General features: G+C 47.5%; 1 protein-coding gene across 4 annotated transcripts in view; it reads right to left on the bottom strand.

Moving 5' to 3' along the window:
- Positions 1–22,749, bottom strand: part of GRIK4 (glutamate ionotropic receptor kainate type subunit 4) — a 498,627-nt gene that overhangs the window by 158,444 nt on the left and 317,434 nt on the right. For all 4 annotated transcript variants that reach the window (XM_081172490.1, XM_081172492.1, XM_081172493.1 and 1 more), the window contains exon 4: positions 9,656–9,753. In XM_081172490.1, coding sequence (XP_081028616.1) covers positions 9,656–9,753 — 98 coding nt within the window. The remainder of the gene's footprint in view (positions 1–9,655; positions 9,754–22,749) is intronic.

Below are 22,749 nucleotides of genomic sequence, written 5' to 3'. Positions count from 1 at the left end.
TGGTGTTTCCTCAAAGCAAACTATCCAGAGATGCATATAATTTACCAGGGATTATAAAGTGCCAGGTATGTAGCAGGGCATAATTGTAAGAAATATGCATATAATGTAATAGAGAAGGAATAAAGCACTACAGTTTTTAAGACTTCAGAGATGCTATCGCAGATTTCAGCAAAGACACAAAGAAAATCATTAAATATTTAAACCTTAATGTATTTCTAATTTCAACAGCTTCTTTTTTTAAAAAAAAACCACAACTCTTTCACTCAAATAAATTGCTGTGAAACCTTTCACATCAACCATTTAGGAAGCATTGAGGAGATTTGCCCCTTTGTCCTATCAAAGTCTAGATGTTTTTTCAAATGGCTGTCTTGAGAGAGACAGCAAATTGACGTAATCCCATGGTGTCAGGGGTTTAGGTGCAGAGGCACGGGCAAGGGAGGAAACAGAGAGCGAAGGGGAGGAGACAGAGGAAAGGATGAGTGATGACGACGACCCGAGATCTCCCAGTCTTTCCAGTGAATCAGAGGATTCACAGAAAGGAGCACCAGTGGCCAGGGCAAGGGGGGAGTCTAGGGAGGCACCCCAGGAAGATAGAGCCAGGGGAGACTCAGGGGGGAGCAGCTGGAAATCGGGACCAGCGTCACCGCCAGGAAGCAGGGAAGAGGAAAGGAGCCAGGGGGGAAGCGCTGGCAGCTCACCACAGGAGGGAGGGCAGGAGTCAGGAGTGGCCACACCTCCATCGGGGAGCGAAGAAACGGTTAAGAGGAAAGTGGAAGGTTGGGCGCGCGCGCCAAGTTCAAATGCAGAGGAAGGCGGCGCAGTGAGCAGCCCCGAAAGGGAACCAGGTCCTAAAGCCCGGCGCAAGGAGGCAGAAGGGTCCGGGTCAGCGTCAGAAGAATCCCGGAAGGAAGAAGCCCCGGGGGGTAGAGGGACCCAGAGGAGGACAGTCAGGAGGAAAAGGTGGAGCAAGGCTAGGATATTAAGTTGGTGCGCACGGGGCGGAGACTCAGACGGAGCCTCGCCGATCTAGCTAGTAGACGTAGAGTTGCAGACAGCAGCGTGAGAATGGAAACTGTAATTCAATAAAGACTTTTACTTAATGACCGCTGGCTAGCGTGATCCTCTGTGAGCTAGGATCTGGAAGCAGCTCTGACAGTAGGCTCCGTCACCACATTGTGGGCATCTGCAGCCTCGAGGAGGGGAGAGAAACAGGCGCCCACTAGCGAGCTCACGAACGGCAGGAGACATGACGGCTGAGCAGCAGATAGAGGACCTCAGAAAAGCAGTGGCACAACTGAACGCCGAGGTTCTTGCATCCAGGAAGAGAGAGGACGAGGCAGCTGCCGCCTGCAGGGATCTCCAGGTCAGGTTAGACGTACTGGCAAAGCAAACACCCCGGCAGGAGGGAATTGGGTTGGCGAGACGGACAGGCGGGCTGCTCTCTCACTTCGATGGGAACCTGCAACAGTATCCCAACTTTAGAGCCGACGTACTGTGCGCACTGCAACTGTTGCATAAAGACTTTAGAGATGAACAGGAGAGAGTGGGGTTCATCATGTCCCATCTGCATGGGGAGGCGAAAGCATGGTTGCGCAATTTATGGAGAGATAACGATCCGGCGCTCCAGAATGCGGATGCCTTTATTAAAGCGATGGATGGGTGTTTCTTATCAAGTATTGACATTGATCTTGCACGGAAGGAGGTGCATGGGCTGAGACAAGGGAGGGCCAGCGTCAGACAGTATCATGCCCGCTTTTTCGCCTTGGTCAGCGCCCTGGAATGGGACAGAGATTCGGCTCCTGTAAGAGACCTCTTTTGGGAGGGACTGCACAACTCGATTAAAGATGAGATAGCGAGGGGGGAGAGACCCCGAACCACCCAGGAGGTCGTTCAGAGGGCACTGGCAGTGGGGGTGAGGCTGGAAGGACGTCCGTGGAGCAAGGACGAAGGACGTGGAGGGCGCGAACCAGTCGGGGGCCCCTCCTTCTTTCCCAGAGAAGCAGCGCGGGCGCAATCCACGCCTCCGCCAGGAGGAGGAGCCGAACCTATGGAGGTTGGAGGTGCAAGGGCTCAGTCAGCAACCAGAGCCCTAGCACCGGCAGCAGTGAAGGCGAAGCCTCCTAGAGGGACCAGGAAGTGTTACGTCTGTGAGCAGCCAGGACATATGGCGAAAGAGTGTCCCCAGAGGCCCCACAAGCTTACTGCAGCCTCAGCAATGGTGACTGCAGCAACGCAGCAGGGAGGACCACAGCAGGGAAACGACGATGTCTGGCTGGAGGAAGAGGCACTGGGGCCCAGCCAGACGTATTAGTGACGCAGTCCCCAGAAATTTTACAGCCAGTGAACCCCCTCCCGCCCAAACCAGTAGTGAGGCTCACAGCATCTCTCCAGCTGCCCAATGGAATCACCATGGACGTGCCAATCACCATCGACTCCGGCAGCAACGCGGACTTTATAGGGCAGGAATTTGTCGACAGGCACGCTGTGCAGTTGCTGCCGGCCACACTGCCCCTGCAGGTTGTCACGGTGGATGGCAGGGAGCTGCTAGGGGGGCAAGTGGTGAAGCAGACGCCACCAATGGTGATGCGACTTGGGAATCACAGGGAAGTCATCAGCTTCAACGTCACTCAACTGTCTGACACGCCCATTGTATTGGGCATGAGTTGGCTGGACAAGCACAGCCCAACGATGGCTTGGTTCCAGAGGCAGCTGGTCTTCGGCTCTTCCTTTTGTGCTGAACACTGCATCGTACCCAGGCAGGAAGGAGAGGAAGAGGAGTCACAGCTGCTGCTAGGCACGCTGCAAGCGATTCCCCACAAGTACGCAGAATTTCTGGAAGTTTTCTGCGAGAAGGAGGCGGACAGGCTACCCCCTCACAGACCATATGACTGCAAAATTGACCTGCTGCCGGGGGCGGCGCTGCCTAAAGGGAAGCTGTATTCCATGTCTGAGGACGAACTGCAGGAACTCAAAGACTTCATCGATCATAATTTGGAGCGCGGTTTCATCCGGGAGTCTAAGGCAGCGGGGGGCAGTCCTGTATTCTTTGTTAAGAAGCGAGACACGCCCCAAAAAAGACTCGTAGTGGATTACAGGATTTTGAACAGTGTGACCAAGCCGTCGGACTTCCCCATGCCCCGCATCGACGACCTCCTGGCGAAGGTACGGAAGGGAAAGGTGTTCACCAAGTTGGACCTGCGGGGGGCGTACAACCTCATTCGCATGCGGGAGGGTGATGAGTGGAAGACAGCCATGTTCACGCCACTGGGTACCTACGAATACAGAGTTATGCCTTTTGGACTGCAAAATGGCGCTCACGTTTTTCAAGCATTTATGCATCACGTGTTGGCGGGACTTCTCTACAAGACGTGCGTCTGTTTCTTGGATGACATCCTGATCTTTTCGGAGTCGCAACAAGAACATGACAAGCACGTCAAGGAAGTGCTGGGCAGGCTAAAGCAACACAGGCTCTACGCCAAGCTGGAGAAGTGCCAATTTGACGTGCCGGAGGTGGATTTTCTGGGCTACAAGCTGTCTGACAAGGGGCTCGCCATGGACAGCGCCAAGGTTCGAGCAGTGTTGGATTGGAAGAGCCCACGCAACCGGAAGGAGGTCCAACGGTTTGTCGGCTTTGCGAACTTCTATCGCAAGTTTATCAAGGGCTTCGCGATGCAGACGGCGGCCATCACTGACACCCTTAGCTCCAAGAAGAAGAAGTTCATCTGGACAGAGCAGGCGGAGCAGTCCTTTCAGGCCCTCAAGCGTCTCTTCGCGTCGGAAGAGCAGTTGCTTCATGTCAACCCCAGCATGCCGATGAGGGTGGAGACAGACGCTTCGGACAGAGCAGTGGGGGCGGTCCTGCTGCAGAAGGATCCGCAGGGCGTGTGGCGGCCGGGAGCGTTTTACTCCAGGAAGCTCAGCAAGTCCGAGCAGAACTACACCATATGGGACAGGGAGTTGCTGGCCATTCATGCAGCGTTCAAGGCGTGGAGGCACTTTCTGATCGGCGCCAAGCACACGGTGCAGGTTTGCACGGACCACAAGAATCTGGAACACTGGCGCACGGCACAGTTCCTGAACCAGAGGCAGATACGTTGGGCTGAGTTCTTTGCGGACTTCGACTTCCGCATAGAGTATGTCCCGGGGGACACCAACATCATGGCAGACGCTCTCTCCCGCAAGCCACAGTATCTGGAGGACGCAACACCAGCGGCCGCCATGCACATCTTTGCACCGACAGTGTGGGCGTGCGCCGCGGCGACCGTGGACCTAGAGGCGGTGCGGCGAGCGTTGCAGGGGGACTCCTTCGCACGAGCAAAGATGGCAGAGGTGCAAAGGGGCAAGGCAGCGGCCGACGGTTTCCAGCTACGAGATGGATTGCTCATCCGTAAAGGGGCCATCTACGTGCCGGGTGACGAACTTCGAGCCAAGGTGCTACAGCAGCTGCACGACGCACCCACGGCCGGGCACTTTGGCAAGGAGAAGACGGTGGAATTAGTAGCCAGGGATTTCTGGTGGCCTGGAATGAGAGGGGAGGTCGCAGACTACGTGGCGAGGTGTGACACCTGCCAGAGGGCAAAGCCGGTGCACAAACCGCCGGCTGGACTGTTGGAGCCGCTGCAAACTCCGGTCGAACCTTGGGAAAGGGTGGCTCTGGACTTTGTCACGGATCTGCCCAGCTCAAGGGGCAAGACGGCAGTGTTGGTGGTTGTGGACCTGTTCTCCAAGATGGCGCATTTCATTCCGTGTGCTAAGGTGGCCACGGCAGAGCAAACCGCCAAACTGTTCATAGACCACGTGTTCAAGGTTCACGGTCTGCCACGGTCTATTCTGTCCGACCGCGGGCGGCAGTTCATCTCGAACTTCTGGCAGAAGCTGATGGGCTTCCTAAACGTCAAGATCAATCTGGCGTCGGCGAGACACCCGCAGACCAACGGGCAAGCGGAGCGAGCCAATGCCATCATGCAGCAGTACCTGAGATGTTATGCAAACCAACAGCCTGCGACGTGGGTGGATTACCTGCCGCTTGCAGAGTTTGCCTACAACAACACGAAGCACGTATCCACGGGCGTCACGCCGTTCTTCGCCAACAACGGGCGGCACCCTAGAACCTTCCCGGGACTGGAATGCAGGGGAGAAGGGGAGCCGCAGTCAGCAGATGCGTTCGCGTCGGAACTGCAGGAAGTCCACGATCAGCTGCGGCGCCACCTGGAGCTGGCTAAACACGCATACAAGGTACAAGCGGACAAACACAGAAGGGTTGGCGAAGAGCTCCACGTGGGAGACTGGGTCTGGTTAGCAGCCCACGCAGTGCCGGCCAGGTCGTTGGCCAAGAAGAAACTAGGGCATAAACAACTGGGGCCATACCAAGTCGAAGAGCAGGTCAACCCGGTGGCTTTCAGGCTGGCGCTTCCGGAGGGTTCCAGAATGCATCCGGTGTTCCACAGATCGGTGCTCACTCCCTACAAGGCACCGCACAGGTTCCAGGAACCCGGAACGGCGCCGAGTCCGCTCAGAGAAGGAACGGGGCACGCGGGAGTGGCACAGGAGGAGCGCATCAACGAAGTCACGGAGATTTTGGACTCCAGATGGGGGGAAGAGGGAGTAGAATACTTTCTCGCCAGGGAGGGCACCCCGGCCAGTGCGAACAGCTGGGTGCCGGGCTACGCTTTGGACGAACCTCTGCTCAAAGACGAGTTTCATGCCCTCTTCCCACATAGACCTATGCCAGCAGACTTTTTCGACGACTGGCTTTTCACGCCCACGCTTTCGGACAGCACGTTCAGGGGGTTCGACTCGGACGAGGAACCAACACGAGACGTCCGTTCCCCGGAGGGGTCACCCTCGGGATCTGTCTCAGAACCCTCGTATTGGTGGGACGATAGGCCGGAGGAGCAGTTCCGCAGGAAGTGGCTGGACTGTTCCGGCCGAGCAACGCCGCCTGGAGGAAGTGCGGGAGAGACGGACATGGACATTTTCGGGGACGACCCGGGTTTCGAGCACGGCGGCACAGAGATGGAAGAGGAGGTGACTGTCGTCAACGAGAGCAGAGAGGAAGACCCGGAAGAGTTCCGATGGAGGCCTGCCACGGGAAGCGACCGATATCCGACGTTCGTCCCTTTGCAACAGCAGCCCCCAGCTCCAGCACCGGAAGGAGGGGAGGGGGGACTGGGGGGCTTCGAGGGGGGGATGGATGTCAGGGGTTTAGGTGCAGAGGCACGGGCAAGGGAGGAAACAGAGAGCGAAGGGGAGGAGACAGAGGAAAGGATGAGTGATGACGACGACCCGAGATCTCCCAGTCTTTCCAGTGAATCAGAGGATTCACAGAAAGGAGCACCAGTGGCCAGGGCAAGGGGGGAGTCTAGGGAGGCACCCCAGGAAGATAGAGCCAGAGGAGACTCAGGGGGGAGCAGCTGGAAATCGGGACCAGCGTCACCGCCAGGAAGCAGGGAAGAGGAAAGGAGCCAGGGGGGAAGCGCTGGCAGCTCACCACAGGAGGGAGGGCAGGAGTCAGGAGTGGCCACACCTCCATCGGGGAGCGAAGAAACGGTTAAGAGGAAAGTGGAAGGTTGGGCGCGCGCGCCAAGTTCAAATGCAGAGGAAGGCGGCGCAGTGAGCAGCCCCGAAAGGGAACCAGGTCCTAAAGCCCGGCGCAAGGAGGCAGAAGGGTCCGGGTCAGCGTCAGAAGAATCCCGGAAGGAAGAAGCCCCGGGGGGTAGAGGGACCCAGAGGAGGACAGTCAGGAGGAAAAGGTGGAGCAAGGCTAGGATATTAAGTTGGTGCGCACGGGGCGGAGACTCAGACGGAGCCTCGCCGATCTAGCTAGTAGACGTAGAGTTGCAGACAGCAGCGTGAGAATGGAAACTGTAATTCAATAAAGACTTTTACTTAATGACCGCTGGCTAGCGTGATCCTCTGTGAGCTAGGATCTGGAAGCAGCTCTGACACATGGTCTCAATGGAACTGAAAATCAGCTTCTTTTGCAATGGGTGCCAGATTCTTTTAAAGCTCCAAGCTACAGGCTGATCTCATAAGTTCTGACCTTCTGAAAGTCCCTTTACTGAACCAAAGATATGGCAGATTCTGCAAATTAGCTGCTGTGCTGTTGGAAATGGATTAGGAAACATGGTTCTGGGTCATCAGACCATTGGAGCTCTTAGCCCAGAAGTGCCAACTCGGGCCAGGAAGTTTCTAGCTCTACTGCCTTAGACCCCTTTTTAACTGAAGGTGTCAGAGACTCAACCAGGAAAGTACACTCCCACTAACCAATGTTCCAGCTCAAAATTTGCTCTGTGGGACATGACTGGTGCAAAGTTTCAAGAACAGAGGACTAAATAACCTCCAAATATGGTTGACATCTCTTCCCTTGTTTCTTTATAGGCCCATTATAATGACAGATATTTTTCTAGCCTCTAATAAGGGCATCAAAAGGTGATAGGTGCACCTGGGTAAGGATAACATGGAGAATAGGTAGAGGCATTGCCAGCCCACACATGAGGCAAGGTGAGGTGGCTGCCTCAGGTGGCAAGATCCATAGGGGCAGTAGATCAAAATGTATATATTTATGCCCGCCCCCCTTTTCCTGATAATAATAATAATAATAATTTATTATTTGTACCCCGCCCATCTGGCTGGGTTTCCCCAGCCACTTTGGGTGGCTTCCAAAAATACAGTAAAATATCACAGATTAAATATCACAGATGTAGATCTTTCTTCCCTGATGTGTGTGGGTGCCATTTTGTGGTTCACCTCAGGTGCCAACACGTCTTGGGCTAATCCTGGTGAAAGGAAACTAAGGATGTTTTTGAAAATAGACACTGAAGCACATATGAATTTTAACAAAGTGACTTGAAAGAAAATACCCCAGTGAGACGAGATGGGGAAGACTTCAAGCTTGTTTTTTTGTCACCCTCATGAAGGTGTGATGCAAGGTTCATGTTATCCCCCTCCCCAACCCCACTGCCCACCTATTCCTTTCCAAATACAGCTCAAAGTATTGTTTTTAATCTATAAAGCCCTGAACAGTTTGGGTTCAGGTCACCCAAAGGATGACTTTTGTTCACATACCCCTGCCTGAGAATCAAGATCTTCCACAAGGCACCCATCTTGCTGTCCTCTCAGGTATTTGTAGGGTTGCCAAACATGACAGCAACTTTTCTGTATTGACCCCTGGGCTTCTGGCACTCCCACCTGCAGGAAATTTGTATGGCTCCCTCACTGCTTTTTTGGTTTTTTAAAAAACCAGGCTTTTGAGCTCTCCTAGGTATTTTGGATGCCATGCTGCAATTTATATGAGCTCTTTTTAATTTATTCAGTTCTGATCTTCTTAGGAAGGAAGGGTGAGACAAAAATGATTTTATTTAATTATTTGTATTTATGGCATTGTACATACCATCCATTTATAAAGAACATGGCTTCCCTCAAAGAATCATGGGAACTGTAACTCTGTGGGGTTAAACTACATTCCCCAATATTCTCTGGGGGATATCATGTGCTTTAAATATATGGTCTTGGCACAACCACAATAAAGGACAGTAACTTGCTTTTTAGAAGCACGGAAGCTGGAAAGTGAATTCTGTGGCCATGTTTTGTACTTTTTACATACCTCTCTGGCATCTACACTGCCCTTGCTGAGGTTAGGCAGAACTGCATCCATTACACAACTTAAAAACTTTGGAGAAAGGTTGGGCTACAGAAAGCTCTCACACCTCCTGACTCATGCAACTCGAAGGCAGCGAATTACTGCAATTTATTTGCGAATGCCTCCTATTGACATGTTGACTTTCCATCACTCCCAAAGCCTTGTGGCAAGGGACACGTTTCAGAGTCCACTAAATGGCAGAGAGATGCGACTAGGAGTTAAGCGGGTGAATTATGAGAGCTCCGTTCTGTTCCCTGGGAATGGGGATTGGTCAGCACAGGGAGTGTGGGGCTTATCCAACATTAAATCAAGTGCACTGGTTGGAAACCTACCATGAGGATTTTGTATTAGATGTAAGACTCCAAAAAAAAAGAGGAATGGAGTACTGAGGATAGAAGGAGGGGGAGGTGTAGTTGCATAAGCGCTAACATAATTGCCAGGAGATCAGACATGGATTTATTTCTGCTATGCACTGAAAACCAGCATCTGGGGACCAGTTTTTTGTGAACTTTCCCACCAGTGACAAAAAATCCCTCCCCACCCCTTCAAGGCCATCATGTCAAAAAGGGGGGTGAATATGTGTTAATCTGCAAAGCCAGTTTGGAGTGAAGAATCAGAATGGGTCAATTCTGCCTGGTACTGTGCAAATTGACTGCCAGTGGCTTTCCAAGTTCTCAGGCAGAGAGGTCCCCCCTCCCTCCCTGGCTATCTGACCCTTCAGAGCAGCGTCCTTCTACCTTGGGTCCTCAGGTGGCTTTGCCAAATGTCAGGGATCTTAGAATTCGTAGCCTGACAGCACCTAGGGACCCAGGGTTAAAGAACGATGCTTGAGAGAGACTGCTGTAGATTACTGTAGATAACAAATATTGATCCCGAGAACTCCTGCATGCGAAATAAGTGTGCTACCACTGAGCTGTGACCTGTCCCTTAATCTCCAGTTGCTTCGCTGCATGTGGGCATTGCAAACCTCTGTCCATAAACTGCAGTACTGAGAGCAAGATTCACACCACTCACCTCTTTCTCTCCGCAGATATTGCTGATGATGGAGCTGGAAGCAGGACTTGAAGATGGTCCCAGAACACCAACCACCCCTTTTGGAAGGATCTGGCACACTGGGGGAAGTCAGCCAGCAGGAGAGAGAGAGAGAGAGAGAGAGAGAGAGAGAGAGAGAGAAGAAAGAGTTACTGGTAACCTCGAGTAAACAAAGCAGGTCAGGCTGCAGGCCATTGGCCTGAGGACATCTAGTGAGATTCATGGCTGAATAGCAATCTGAACTTGGCTCTCCCTGTTCCAACATCACTATGCCACATGGATGCTTGTTTTGTTGAGCTATTATGAGCACATTCAGGAAAGGTGTTTCTCTACAAGGGAGCATTCGCAGATGCAAACGCCTTCCCCATCTGCAGCCCTGTGATAAGTGAAAAGAAAGATAAATTGTGATGAAAAGGACATTGTGAGCAGACTGTAGCAAAATGGGCATTCAGATGCACCTAACATACTTTTCAGCGATTGCACCCCACTTGTGGAATGCTGTCCCTAATGAGGCTCACTTGGCACCCTTGTTACATATCTTTAGGCCTCAGGCAAAACCCCTCTTCTTTCATTAGGCACACACACACACACACACACACACACATTGTATGTTACACTCTCGTAATGCTGTTTTTAATGTATGTTGTTGTTTTTCGCTTAAGGTATGGTGAATCACAAATTTAGTGCTATTTACCCCCTAACAAACACATATTTATGTACAGTTTTGACCAATGTGCACAATTTTACAAGCAATTTCCCCCAACAAATGCAGTTTTGTAAACACAGCTTGGTTGGAGCACTGCATTACAAAATTCAGATAAGTGCCATTTTTGAAGGATAGCTGTGATTTGGTTCACATTTTGTTTTGGAAGGTGTGGATTTGATAGCTTTTAAACGAAATTTCTCCTCCATCCCTAGTGGTCAACCTCTTTGCCTGCTGTAACAATTTAATTAAGTGAAACTACCGGGCATCGTAGTTCTTCTCTACCGATTGCTCATAATTGTCCACATCTCTTCAAGAGGGAACAAAGCCAAATTGAAAACAAAAGTAATGAAGTCAGAATAGTTTATACAGGGACATGGCAGCCTCTGTGTTATTTCAAATCTTTCTGGAAAAAAAAGTTATTGCATTCTCAGCATACATTATTGAGAAATCCTTGAAGAAAAGACTACGGTTCTGCGTTGTCAAGAGACCTGGACATTATCATAATGGTTACTTTCAGCCTTTTTATTATATTTAAAAAACCATGAATGCATAATGTAGTGGCTTGAGGATGGTACAGAGAGCCAAGACTCCAGAGAGTTACTCTCAATTTTCCCTATTAAGATATCCAGCCTTCTCTGCCCTTTCTCATAATAGGGATGATGACATCTCTCTAACAGAAAAATCGTAGATGCTGCAGAGGTTTCAGACCAAATCCCTCCTTCGCAAGGACACAGCTCCTGAGAGTGTGAGGTGGTGACTTCATAGAATCATAGAATCATAGAATCATAGAATCATAGAGTTGGAATAGACCACAAGGGCCATCGAGTCCAACCCCCTGCCAAGCAGGAAACACCATCAGAGCACTCCTGACATATGGTTGTCAAGCCTCTGCTTAAAGACCTCCAAAGTAGGAGACTCCACCACACTCCTTGGCAGCAAATTCCACTGTCAAACAGCTCTTACTGTCAGGAAGTTCTTCCTAATGTTTAGGTGGAATCTTCTTTCTTGTAGTTTGGATCCATTGCTCCGTGTCCGCTTCTCTGGAGCAGCAGAAAGCAACCTTTCTCCCTCCTCTATGTGACATCCTTTTATATATTTGAACATGGCTATCATATCACCCCTTAACCTCCTCTTCTCCAGGCTAAACATGCCCAGCTCCCTTAGCCGTTCCTCATAAGGCATCGTTTCCAGGCCTTTGACCATTTTGGTTGCCCTCCTCTGGACACGTTCCAGTTTGTCAGTGTCCTTCTTGAATTGTGGTGTCCAGAACTGGACACAGTACTCCAGGTGAGGTCTGACCAGAGCAGAATACAGTGGCAGTATTACTTCCCTTGACCTAGATGCTATACTCCTATTGATGCAGCCCAAGAAGTCACCCAAGAGCTCCCACATCATTTGCATTCTCATTCCTTTCTCTCTGTGTATTATATCTCTAGAACAGAGCTTTTCAAATGGTGACATGGGAAACCCTATGATTTCCAGGGTTTCTGCAGGTATCTTTGCACCCTCTGCAAAAATATTTTGACACAATGTCAGTGTTGTGTGCAGGCCATGTTTAAAGATGGCACCCCTTGTTGACTGCTGCACTTTTAGTTCAGGTGCCTCACAGGTATTTGTATCTTAACTAGGAATGTCAGTGGAGTTCTCCAAGCTTTAGATTCAATACAAACTCAAGGGCTTATAAAAACTTATAGGAAGGCATGAGCTTTGCAAGCCCCTTTAGGCTTTCTAGGCACAGGTCTGAGCGTCTGTCCCCCCACAGAAACCCCACTATTCAATGCTAAACTGGAACAAATGGCAATCGATGGAAATGCCAGTTACTTGTGTTTTTGAATGAAGGTATTTCTGTTTTTAAACATGCTGGGACCTCTGTGGACAAGTGACTAACAAGTCTAATAAATCATCATCATTCTCAAGATTCCTCCAACCAACCCAGCCCCCCAGTCTCCCAACCTGTTTTCCAAGACCGTACCCAATTTAAGTGGCAACGCATCAAATGCAATAAGAAAGGGAACAAGGGCAATATGACCTCTTGCCATTTTTGCTGCCCCATAAGGGCACACTATATGGAAATTAAAAAGTGGGAGAGTCTTGGGGACTCTGGCCAGATGATTTATGAACCTCAGATTGGTTTTAAAAATGTAGCAAGCTATTTCTACGGTCAATCAGAAGTGAGTCAGCCCATCTCTAATCTTACCCAGCCTGAGAATAGGACTCTATACAAAACTCTGGGTAGGGCTCTTAATCCAGACTTGCAACAGGGACTTTTCATAGTCCAGGGGGAGAGGAGAGTATGCAGGCTAGGTTCTCCTAAAGGGGTGTGTACGCAGCTGGGATTACTGTGCCTGAATATAACACTGTGTTGAAACCGCATATGTTTTGGTGATGCCATCTTTATTGATGAATGGTTAGAGTCTGTGTTTGTGCCTGTACATCTGTGATGGCACCAAAGGTGGCTGACTGCCAACCTCTGCAATCTGGAAGAGGGTGCTGCCTCAAGCTGAATCAGACAATTGGCAGATGGTCTCCAGGGTTTCAGGCAGGGGGTCTCATTCCACTCCTACCTGAAGATGGCGGGGATTAATAGAACAATAGAACAATACCCCATCTCTTCCTCGCTCTTTTTCTTTCTCCCTTCTCTTTCCCCAACTGTAAGATGTCCATGACATTAGTGTATCATACTGAACATTAACGAACTGTGAAAAAGACTCTATGAATCAAAAGTGGAGATGATATATGTACTTTCCCTTGTTTATTTTGTAACACAAGAAAAACTTCAATAAAAACTAACTTAAAAAGAAAAGATGCTGAGGATTGAAACTGGGACCTTCTGCATGCAAAACAGATGTTCTACCACTCAACTATGCCTTTTTGTCCACTTCTTATTATTCTGAAGAACACCAGTGAAGCACTTGGTTCAAAGTCTACCTCAATATTATTGAAGAAATGTCAATTGCACTTGGTATAGATCTATGATCCTGTGATTTCTGCCACCAGGAAAGAGGAGAAGAGCACCTTGAATTTCTCTCTCCATGGGTCTAACCTGACATGGAGAACCTTATCTTAAACCCATTTACCTCCCTGGCATGTCTATTATGCCCCCTTCCAAACTTATTTGGAAATCTTCCACACTTGCCTTCTTTCTTCTTACAAAGCAGCTGCCTGGCAGTTGTCCCCTGCCTTAACTCACTCTTTATAGATAAGAATATAAGCACTTTGCAGGAAGTACCTTCTATTCAAGAAGCCTTCATTGGTCCCTCACAAAAGCTGAGGGCTTTCAATTATGCTTCAGAGTATCAAGCACTAAGAAGAAACCATCTTTGTGTGCATGTGAGGTATGTGTGTGTGAAGGAGTCAAAAGTTTTCAGTGGGTGGGGATGGTGTTGTGGGTTTGTGTGTTGGTTTTTGTCACACATGTAAAGAGGGAAATTTAGCTGAACGCTTTGTCACCCTTTGTCTCGCAGGTAGCTGAGGAGAAAAGGCCAGGAGAAGGGGCTAAGTTGTCATAACAACAGAGCTTGAACAACCTCCACAGGAAAAAGGAAAAAGGAAAGTGATGGGTGTGTGTGTGAGAGAGAAGAGACTTAGTATTTCAAGGTGAAAGCGTCCAGTGGAATTAGGAGCTGAAGTGAAGTGAAGATGGCAATGGATTTGTCTATGTAGAACAGAAGTTGGGAACCTCTGGCTCACAGGCTAGACTGAGCCCACCAAACCTCTCCATTAGGCCCATGAGACCATTTCCCCAAAAACATGGCCACCTGTGATTTGATGTGACAGGATTTGCTGCCCATGCAGCTGACTCCTGCAGTAAGCTGGACTGAACCAAGTCTTGGTTTGGGTGCATGAGAGGCTTCCCTGTGGAAAACTCTCATACACACCTGAATCCTGCAGAAAGCTGGATTGAACCAAGTCACTATCTCCCCCACCCTTCTCACATGACACAACTTTGACAGGTTGGAAGGACCACTCACCTGTTGTTAGAATGCCAGCGTACTAATTTTCCTCAGAGGCAGTGAGTAGCAGGTACGCCTCAGAAGTCGTGCTTTTAGACCTCACTGGAGGTTCTTAAGCAGAGGTTGGGTGGTCATTTGTCATGGATGCTTTAGTTGAGATTCCTGCATTGCAGGGGGTTGGACTAGATGACCCTTGGGATCCCTTCCAGCCTCCTCATCCTCATAGTCCTCCCAGCCTTGCATGATTACAAAAGATGTCTCCTCAGATACAACCTTTTTGGTCACTTGTGATCTCCTCTTTGGGGGTGTTTACTGAACCTCTTTGATATTAATATTTAAGTAACTGCCTCCTTTTCTACAGACCCTACTGGGTGCCAAGATCAGCAGAAGGGGTGCTCTTGGTACTTCCTCCACCCTCAGAGGCTTCAGGTGGTGATGGCCCAGGAGAGGGCCTTCTCTGCAACAGCCCCTAAATCATGAAAGTTCCTTTCCACAGAGGTGTATCTGCCATCTTCACTATACAGCTTTCAGCGAATGCTCTGGAGGCACCTCTTTATCTGGCCTTCGACTCCTAAGAGATATGTGTCTTCAGGGCCCACCCTATTCCTGCGAAGCTGGTCTGTTTTAACTGTTTTGAATTCTGATTTTCACATTGTTGCAATTTGCCCTGGGATGTGCCGGTGAAGGGCTGGCAATAAATTTGATGATGGTGATGATATGACAAAGAACAGGCTAAGGGTTCTGGGTGCCTGGGCACACTGCTCAATAACGATGGCTCACGAACCATGAAGCAGTTAACAATTCATTTCTCAAATCCCATCCTGCTAAGATCCGAATTCTCTAAAGCAGACAACCAATGTTTCAAATTAAGCAAAGCAAAACAAAACACAGCTGTCACATACAGTTAGAAGCTTGTTCAGCCTTCCGCTTGCTAAAGAGAACATTAAATGCCTGTCCACACCAGTATTACAATATCCAGCTGAATTCCTAGATGGAATCAATAGCCCCAGAGAGATCAAACCTCAGAAAAGGATGCTGTAGAGTCAGAAAAGGTTCAGCAAAAGGCAACCCAAATGATCAAGGGAACGGAGTGACTGCAGTCTGAGGACAGGTATAGAGAAAAGGTGAGTAAGGAGTGACATGATACAAATCTATACAATTATGCATGGCAGGGAGAAAGTGGATAGAGAAAAGGATGTTGTTTTTTCTCCTGGAAACTACAGGAAGGGAGAGTTGCTGTATGAAGCTGGATTCAGTTTCATACAGAAGCGCCGAGGGCCTTCTGGCGGTTCCCTCACTGAGAGAAGCCAAGTTACAGGGAACCAAGCAGAGGGCCTTCTCGGTAGTGGCACCCGTCCTGTGGAACGCCCTCCCACCAGATGTCAAAGAGAACAACTCCCAGACTTTTAGAAGACATCTGAAGGCAGCCCTGTTTAGGGAAGCTTTTAATGTTTGATGCATTACTGTATTTTAATATTTTGTGGGAAGCCGCCCAGAGTGACTGGGGAAGCCCAGCCAGAAGGGCGGGGTATCATCATCATCATCATCCTTCCAACAAGTGGTCAGCATTCCTTGAGTTTGACAATGCCAGCCGTCTCTTAGGCGATGCACACAGATTCAGTCCAATGAGAGCCAGGCTAAACTCTCTATCTCTATCTCAAAGGGGGGAGAGTGCTGTTGCACTCAGGTCCTGCTTGTGGGTTGACCACTGTGAGAACAGGATGCTGGACTAGATGGACCATTGGCCTGATCCAGCAGGCTCCTCTTATGCTCTTATCTTTTATGCTTGCAATGGAGTTCCAAGGTTTCTAGGATCTCCTTTACTATTGCAGCCCCTTGTCTCCCTGGAAAAGTTGACTCTGGTGCAGTGGGAGAGGATCAAAAGAGGAGATGAAAACGGAAATTCAGAGGTTTTCAGTGTGGTCCCAAAGACAGACATTCTGTGGCAAAGGAACAGAGTGAAAGCAGCTTAACTTTTTGGTACCCAGCTGGGTAGAATGATGCCTGCACACTTTATATCTGCACAAGAAAAAGTTAGAGATGTGATGCTGTGTTATCTTTTTTTAAAAAAAAATGGATGGGGGTGGGGAGAAAGAAAGCTGAAAATTAAGAGGGAAGGTCTGGATAGGTATTGGGAAGAAATTTGATTTTACTCCTCCTTTACAGAGAAACCCATGCAATTCATACTTTCTGAAACAATCCACGAACCAAAACAGAACCCTCCTTTGAGAGCCTCACTGCCAATTTTGCAACACAGTTTTCCAGTCAAGTAATGTACTCAAATATAACATACACTAGGGTAAACAGTGCATAAAAATGCATTAATTAGTTAAAAATAGCATACAAAGATTCAATACATTGGGGGAAATTGCTTTGAAAAAATGTGTATATTATGCAAAATTGCATGCAGAAATGTGCCTATTGGGAAATTGATGCTCCCATTCTTGCATGGGGGTGAATCTGCCACATTCCAACACCCCTGAAAGATGACTCAGAATTGTCCCGTCCCGCCCCCCCCCCCGATGAGCTGGAATACGGTCAGGTGGGCTAAGGGGCCAATCAAGACAGGAATGAAGCTAGACTTTATAAGCAGACTCCTCCCCAAACTCATCACTCGTATCTTCAAAGCGACCTCTTAACCTGTTTTTGCTGTATGACCTTTACTAGTTGCTTGTTTGGGGGCTGAGTAGGAATGTTTGGGTGAGTTCCTGTTTGGCCTTGGGACTCTTTTTCTTTTGCCTAATCTGTACTGTTGGGAAGTGGAGCGGGTTTTGATCTGGACAGGAAGGAAAGGATAAGTTAAGAGCTGGCGAGATGAATACCTCAAGAGTTTTTGGGTACCAGGCACTCTTTAGTCAGGCTGCTTTGGCATCAGGAGTCTGTAGGGGTACCAGTTAAGGCATGTGCACCAGGGTGATAGCCAAACTGGTGGGGCTATGATGCACTTGCCAGATTCACATAACCAAGGTTTTTGGAGAAAGGAGGAAGAATTCCTGTCAACCCTTTGCTGTGGGGGCCACAGGTGAGGCCTGAAATATGCCCAGGAATGGGAAGGGACCTTCCCTTAGGAAACCTCTCCACCCACAGTAATCATGTTTAATTGGTTGTTTGAAGATCCTCTAGATTTCTCTACCACAGATTGTGTTTCCTGGGCCTTCTTAATGGTTATTCTGGCAAATTCCCTAATGAATTTTCATGACAGCTTAAAAAAATAATAAAAAATCTCAAAATGATGTGAAATGAACTTAAACCTGGAAAAATGAGAAACAGAGAGAAATGGAAATGGAATTGCCCATGACTAGGTGGGACGTCTGCTCTGCTGCAGATCTGCCCCAATATACTTAAACACACTATTCTCCAAACAACTGCTTTTTTACAGATAGCATACAGAACTCAAAGGATGTGATGAGCTCCTCTGGCTGTATCTTTATGGTCCAGGAGGACTGAATATGTTGGTATGAGATTATTCCTGTGGAATTCTACCCCGTCCCCATTTCCCCTGTTTTTTAAACAGGTTTTGCAAGTAAGATGAGGAGCCCCTCCTCATTCTGCACCATCTCAATTAGAGATGACAGCTTCTCTTGCTGACTCATATAATCTTCCCCTGCCCTCTGCTGCTCGTCACATACAGACTAAATGCCTTTTGAGGCCAGTCCAGAGATCACAATTCATCACACCATGGTAACATCTTTGAGCAGAAACATGCTCTAACCTCCCTTCCTGCTCTAATACGTCCCGCTAAACCTAGACAGAAGACCAGCTTAAACCCTCTGAAATATTGTCTTCCCTGTTTTAAATTAAAGCCCCAAATCCTCCCATTCATTTGGCCAGGCGCAAAGCCTCCATGTAGGTCGTTATAATGAATGGAGAGAAATTTACAGAAGTGTCACAATGGAAAAGACTGCAGGAGACGGACTGGTGAAGGGGAGGGAAGCAGGAAGAGCTCCTTTCTAGACCTTCTGAGTAAGCCGGCTTACAATTACATAGGCCACATTGCCTTCTATAAAGAGATTTAGGAAGTCAAAGAAACAAGGAAGGCAGGTTTTACCTGTAATTGCAAAGAGTGCCACTCTCAATAACCTTTTTCTTTTCATTTTTTCCACTGCTGGCTCATTCCAATACACAGTAATTTGCTGTGCTTTTTCTTACAAGAATCAGTCAACATTGTTGCCTTTTGTTTGGTACAGAGACACCATGTCAAGCCACACTTGAACCCGATTAAGAAGTCACTGCATTTGTTCTGGTTTAGAAAGAGATTAAAACCCTGAAAAAAAACCCTCTTTAAATATAAAAATTATCTCCCCCTCCCTCAAAACCAGCTTTTTGAGCAGGAAAATAAAAGATGAAGAACCAGTTCAGTATTGTATATTTATAGCCTAGTCAATTATAACTCAAAATTGGAAATTTGCAAGGTTCCAATCAGCTTTTAGATTTAATTGTGTGTTTTATATATATATAACATTGGCCAATTAGCTGGTCAAATAAGAATTCAGAATTGCAAGCAATAATTTATTAGAACTTTAATAAATGAAGAGAAAGATTTACTCCAATTACAAATTCTTCAGGAGTCTTCTAGAAGATTCCAAATTCCTGTCTCTTGGAGAAGCTTTATAGAGCAGTCATACCCTTTGACATTTCTCTGATGAAAATAGGGATCTCAATAATAATAATAATAATAATAATAATAATAATAATAATAATAATAATAATAATAATAATAATGTTCTTATTTATACCCCACCCACCTAACTGGGTTGCCCCAGCCACTCTGGGCAGCTTCCAACATATCTAAAAACATAAAAAATATTAAACATGAAAAAACTTCCCTATACAGGGCTGCCTTGTGATGTCTTCTAAAGGTTGCATGGTTACTTATCTCCTTGGTTTGGGGGTTACGCAACTCCATACCTTTCTAAGGAAAAGCGGGACTTTCTGTGATCAAATCAGAAACCAGGACAGCTTCTGTAAATCCGGGACTGTCCCTGGAAAATAGGGACACTTGGAGTGTTATGTACTGAAGTTCTCACCCTGGGCCAGCAGGGGGATACTGTAGATAGTTTTCACTCAGGTCCACATATGCAAATAAGGGATTGAAAGTGACGTTCAGTGATTGGATAGTTACAAAAAATGGTTACTGTTGCATTCTAGTGGAGCTCTATATAAGCAGGCTGGCTGAACCCTTCAGTTCAGTTCTGTTCTGGCCTGTGAATAAACAAGAGCTGTTTGAAGAATTGCTGTGTCGTCTGATATGTTCACCCACAACTTAACATGGAGGGTCTGGAACAGTGTGCAAAACTATAGAAAGGTCTTTCTTTCTGCCCCCCTCCCTCCCCTGGAGTCAATGGTAGTTCTGAACAGCAGGGCAATTGTGACCTGTTTGTGTCGACTTCATGTTTCTTCCTCTTCCTGTTCAGAGATGTCTAAAGCTATACAGCCTATTTAAAAGATGAGAAGTCATGCCATCTGGCTCAATTGGCAAAGGAGGGCAGAGTATTGCAGACAAGGGTGCCTAGTCCTCCGTGAGCAGCGTGTGGGTACATCTGTGTCAATTGCAAGGCTAGAGCGCAATGGGTCTTCCTTCTTAATACTGATATCAGGAGACACCATGATGCAACAGAAAAACGTCGCTTGATCGTTCTTGACATCAGAGAACAGCTGGAAATATCTGACCCTATTGTAGGGTTGGGAAAGTTTCAGTCAAGGGCAGCCCAAATGATCAAGGTGACGGAGTGACCTGTGAGGAAAGGTCACAGAATCTGCAACTTTTTAGTTTGGAGAAAAAGATGCAGCATCTTAGATGTGTATAAGAAAAAATATGCACGGCATGGAGAGAGTAAAGAGAGAAAGGTTTGTCTACGTCTCTCATAAGACCAGAACTCTTGGACTTTCAATGAAGCTGAATGTTCATTGATTCAGGATTGACTGATACAGGAGATTCAGGATTGACTGATACAAGAATTTACTTTTTCATGCAGCGCATAGTTCAACTATGAAACTCTCTCCCACTAGAGGCAGTAATGGCTACCAACTTGGATGGGTTTAAAAGAGGGTTGGGCAAATTCATGTAGGAGAAGGCTATCAATGGCTACTAGCCATGATGGTTATGCGCTGCCTCCATGGTTAGAGACAGTAATGCTCTTGAATGCAAGTTGCTGGAAACTGGCCTTGTGCCTAGGTAACGCTTGCCGGTTTCCTGACCACTGTGAGGACAAGTGGGCCATTGGCTTGATCCAGCAAATTCTTCTTACGCTCTTAAGCCCACAATTGAATAACAGGCAGTAAATCAAAATAGGCCAAACCCTACGCCAAAGGATAAATGTACATAAATCTGACATCAGGAATCACAAGACAGAGAAGCCTGTAGGAGAACACTTCAGTCTCCCAGGACTTTCAATACAGGATCTCAAAGCAGCTGTCTTATTACAAAAGAATTTCAGAAATAGACTTGAAAGAGAAGTTGCTGAACTACAACTTATTACTAAACTGAAAACTATGGCGAGACCTGGTCTGAATAGAGATTGGGGATTCTTGTCTCATTACACATGCTAAATCTATTTTTGGTCATCTGCATACTATCCCTTGCTTTTTCCTGTAGGACTAATTGCAGTCTTTAACAGTCGTCAACAGGTTTACCATACCCATTGAGTCAAACACCTCACCCCACCACCCCACTATATATAAGGGTCTAGTGACTTCTGTTTCAGTGTATCGGAAGAAGTGTGCATGCACATGAAAGCTCATACCTAGAACAAACTTAGTCTCTAAGATGCTGCTGGACAATTTTTTAAAAAAATTATTAATACTGTAATAGTTAGCTGATCTGCAGCTCAACCCTCTACCCTAGCTTCTCATAGAACAGTTCAGAGGAGTTTGAGATATTATCATAATGGTGAGATAAATTTGCACAGTAGGGAAATCTGTGAGATGGAATGAGGCAAAGGAAGAGAGAGAGAGAGGGAGAGGATTTTACTGGTTAAGAACTACATCACAATCATTTTATTGTAGAGCAGATGATGTAATGTTTCTTTTCTTCCCCCTCCTTTCTTTTTCGCTGATGGATGCCTTTCTATATTCATGTATTATCTTTGAAGATTTAATAAAGGGGAAAAGAGGAGAGGAGGAAAGAAATGGAATAAGAAAAAAAGACAGGAAGAGATGGGGAAAAGGATGAATGTGTATCTCATCGGACCCTCTTTAAAATGCTAATAGTATAGAATACATAATATCATCATTCTAGATGCATGTAATTGTGGGGATATGAGATTTAGCCAGCTAACAGCGGTACTTAGGAGTAATTCAAAATGCCCGAAACCTGACAATGGTATTAAAGAGATGTTTGAAAGCCTCGCAGCCATAGGTTAAAGTATCTAAATGGCTTCTATTAATATTGTATGCCATAACAAGCAATTGCACAGAGCCAAAGGTGAAAAGGCAGGCAAAACCTGAGCACTAGCAAATCCTTAAATTTATGGAGCCTATTTCTTAGATGACCTAAAAGCTGGAAGGGTGGGGGAGAGGCAAGCAGAGGGTGGTCTGGGAATCTTGCTTTTATCCAATTCCTCATCTTTTGAGTGCTCTTCCGCTTGGTGAGTGGAAATATTAACACTGCCTCTCCAAAGTCTGGGATGTCACTAAAGAAGTACAAAAGGAGCTTTCAGACATCAGGGACAGACAGGGCAGTCTACCGTAAAAAAAAAAAAGCTTCTGTTTCCAAACCACTGAGTGCCAACTTTGCAGGACTTGAGGACTTCTTGCCTGAAGTTCCACACTCCGAATGTTAAGAAGTGGTTGAAGTTTTGAATATGAGCTGATTTCAGCATGAGTTGATTCCAAAACGTTGAGGGGAATTTGGGTCCTGTAAACCATGGCTTTCCACAGTCTGTGCAATGAACTCTGATGGCTCCCTCAATACGTTCTAGTATCCATGAGCTTAACGGTAAAGGTACCCCTGACCATTAGGTCCAGTGGCGGATGACTCTGGGGTTGCGGTGCTCATCTCACTCTATAGGCTGAGGGAGCTGGCGTTTGTCCGCAGACAGCTTCTGAGTCATATGGCCAGCATGACTACGCTCCTTCTGGTGAACCAGAGGAGTGCACGGAAACACTGTTTACCTTCCTGCTGGAGTGGTACCTATTTATCTACTTGCACTTGACATGCTTTGGAACTGCTAGGTTGGCAGGAGCAAGGACCAAGCAACGGGAGCTCACCCTGTTGCGGGGATTCGAACCGCCGACCTTCTGATCAGCAAGCCCTAGGCCCTGTGGTTTAGACCACAGTACCACCTGTGTCCTTAGACAGCTTTAAAAAGGAACCTCTGAACATAGGGTTACTATTTATAGGGTGAGCTAAGAAACAGGTGGGGAACTTTTTGCAAATACCTTTATCAACTGCCCAATCATCTGCTTTGGGCATTTTG

This window comes from Podarcis bocagei (assembly GCF_964188305.1).
Source record: "Podarcis bocagei genome assembly, chromosome: 15".
In the NCBI taxonomy this organism is placed as follows: Eukaryota; Metazoa; Chordata; class Lepidosauria; order Squamata; family Lacertidae; genus Podarcis; species Podarcis bocagei.
Note: the sequence above shows the minus strand (reverse complement) of the source record. Positions and strands in the feature narration are given on the sequence as shown.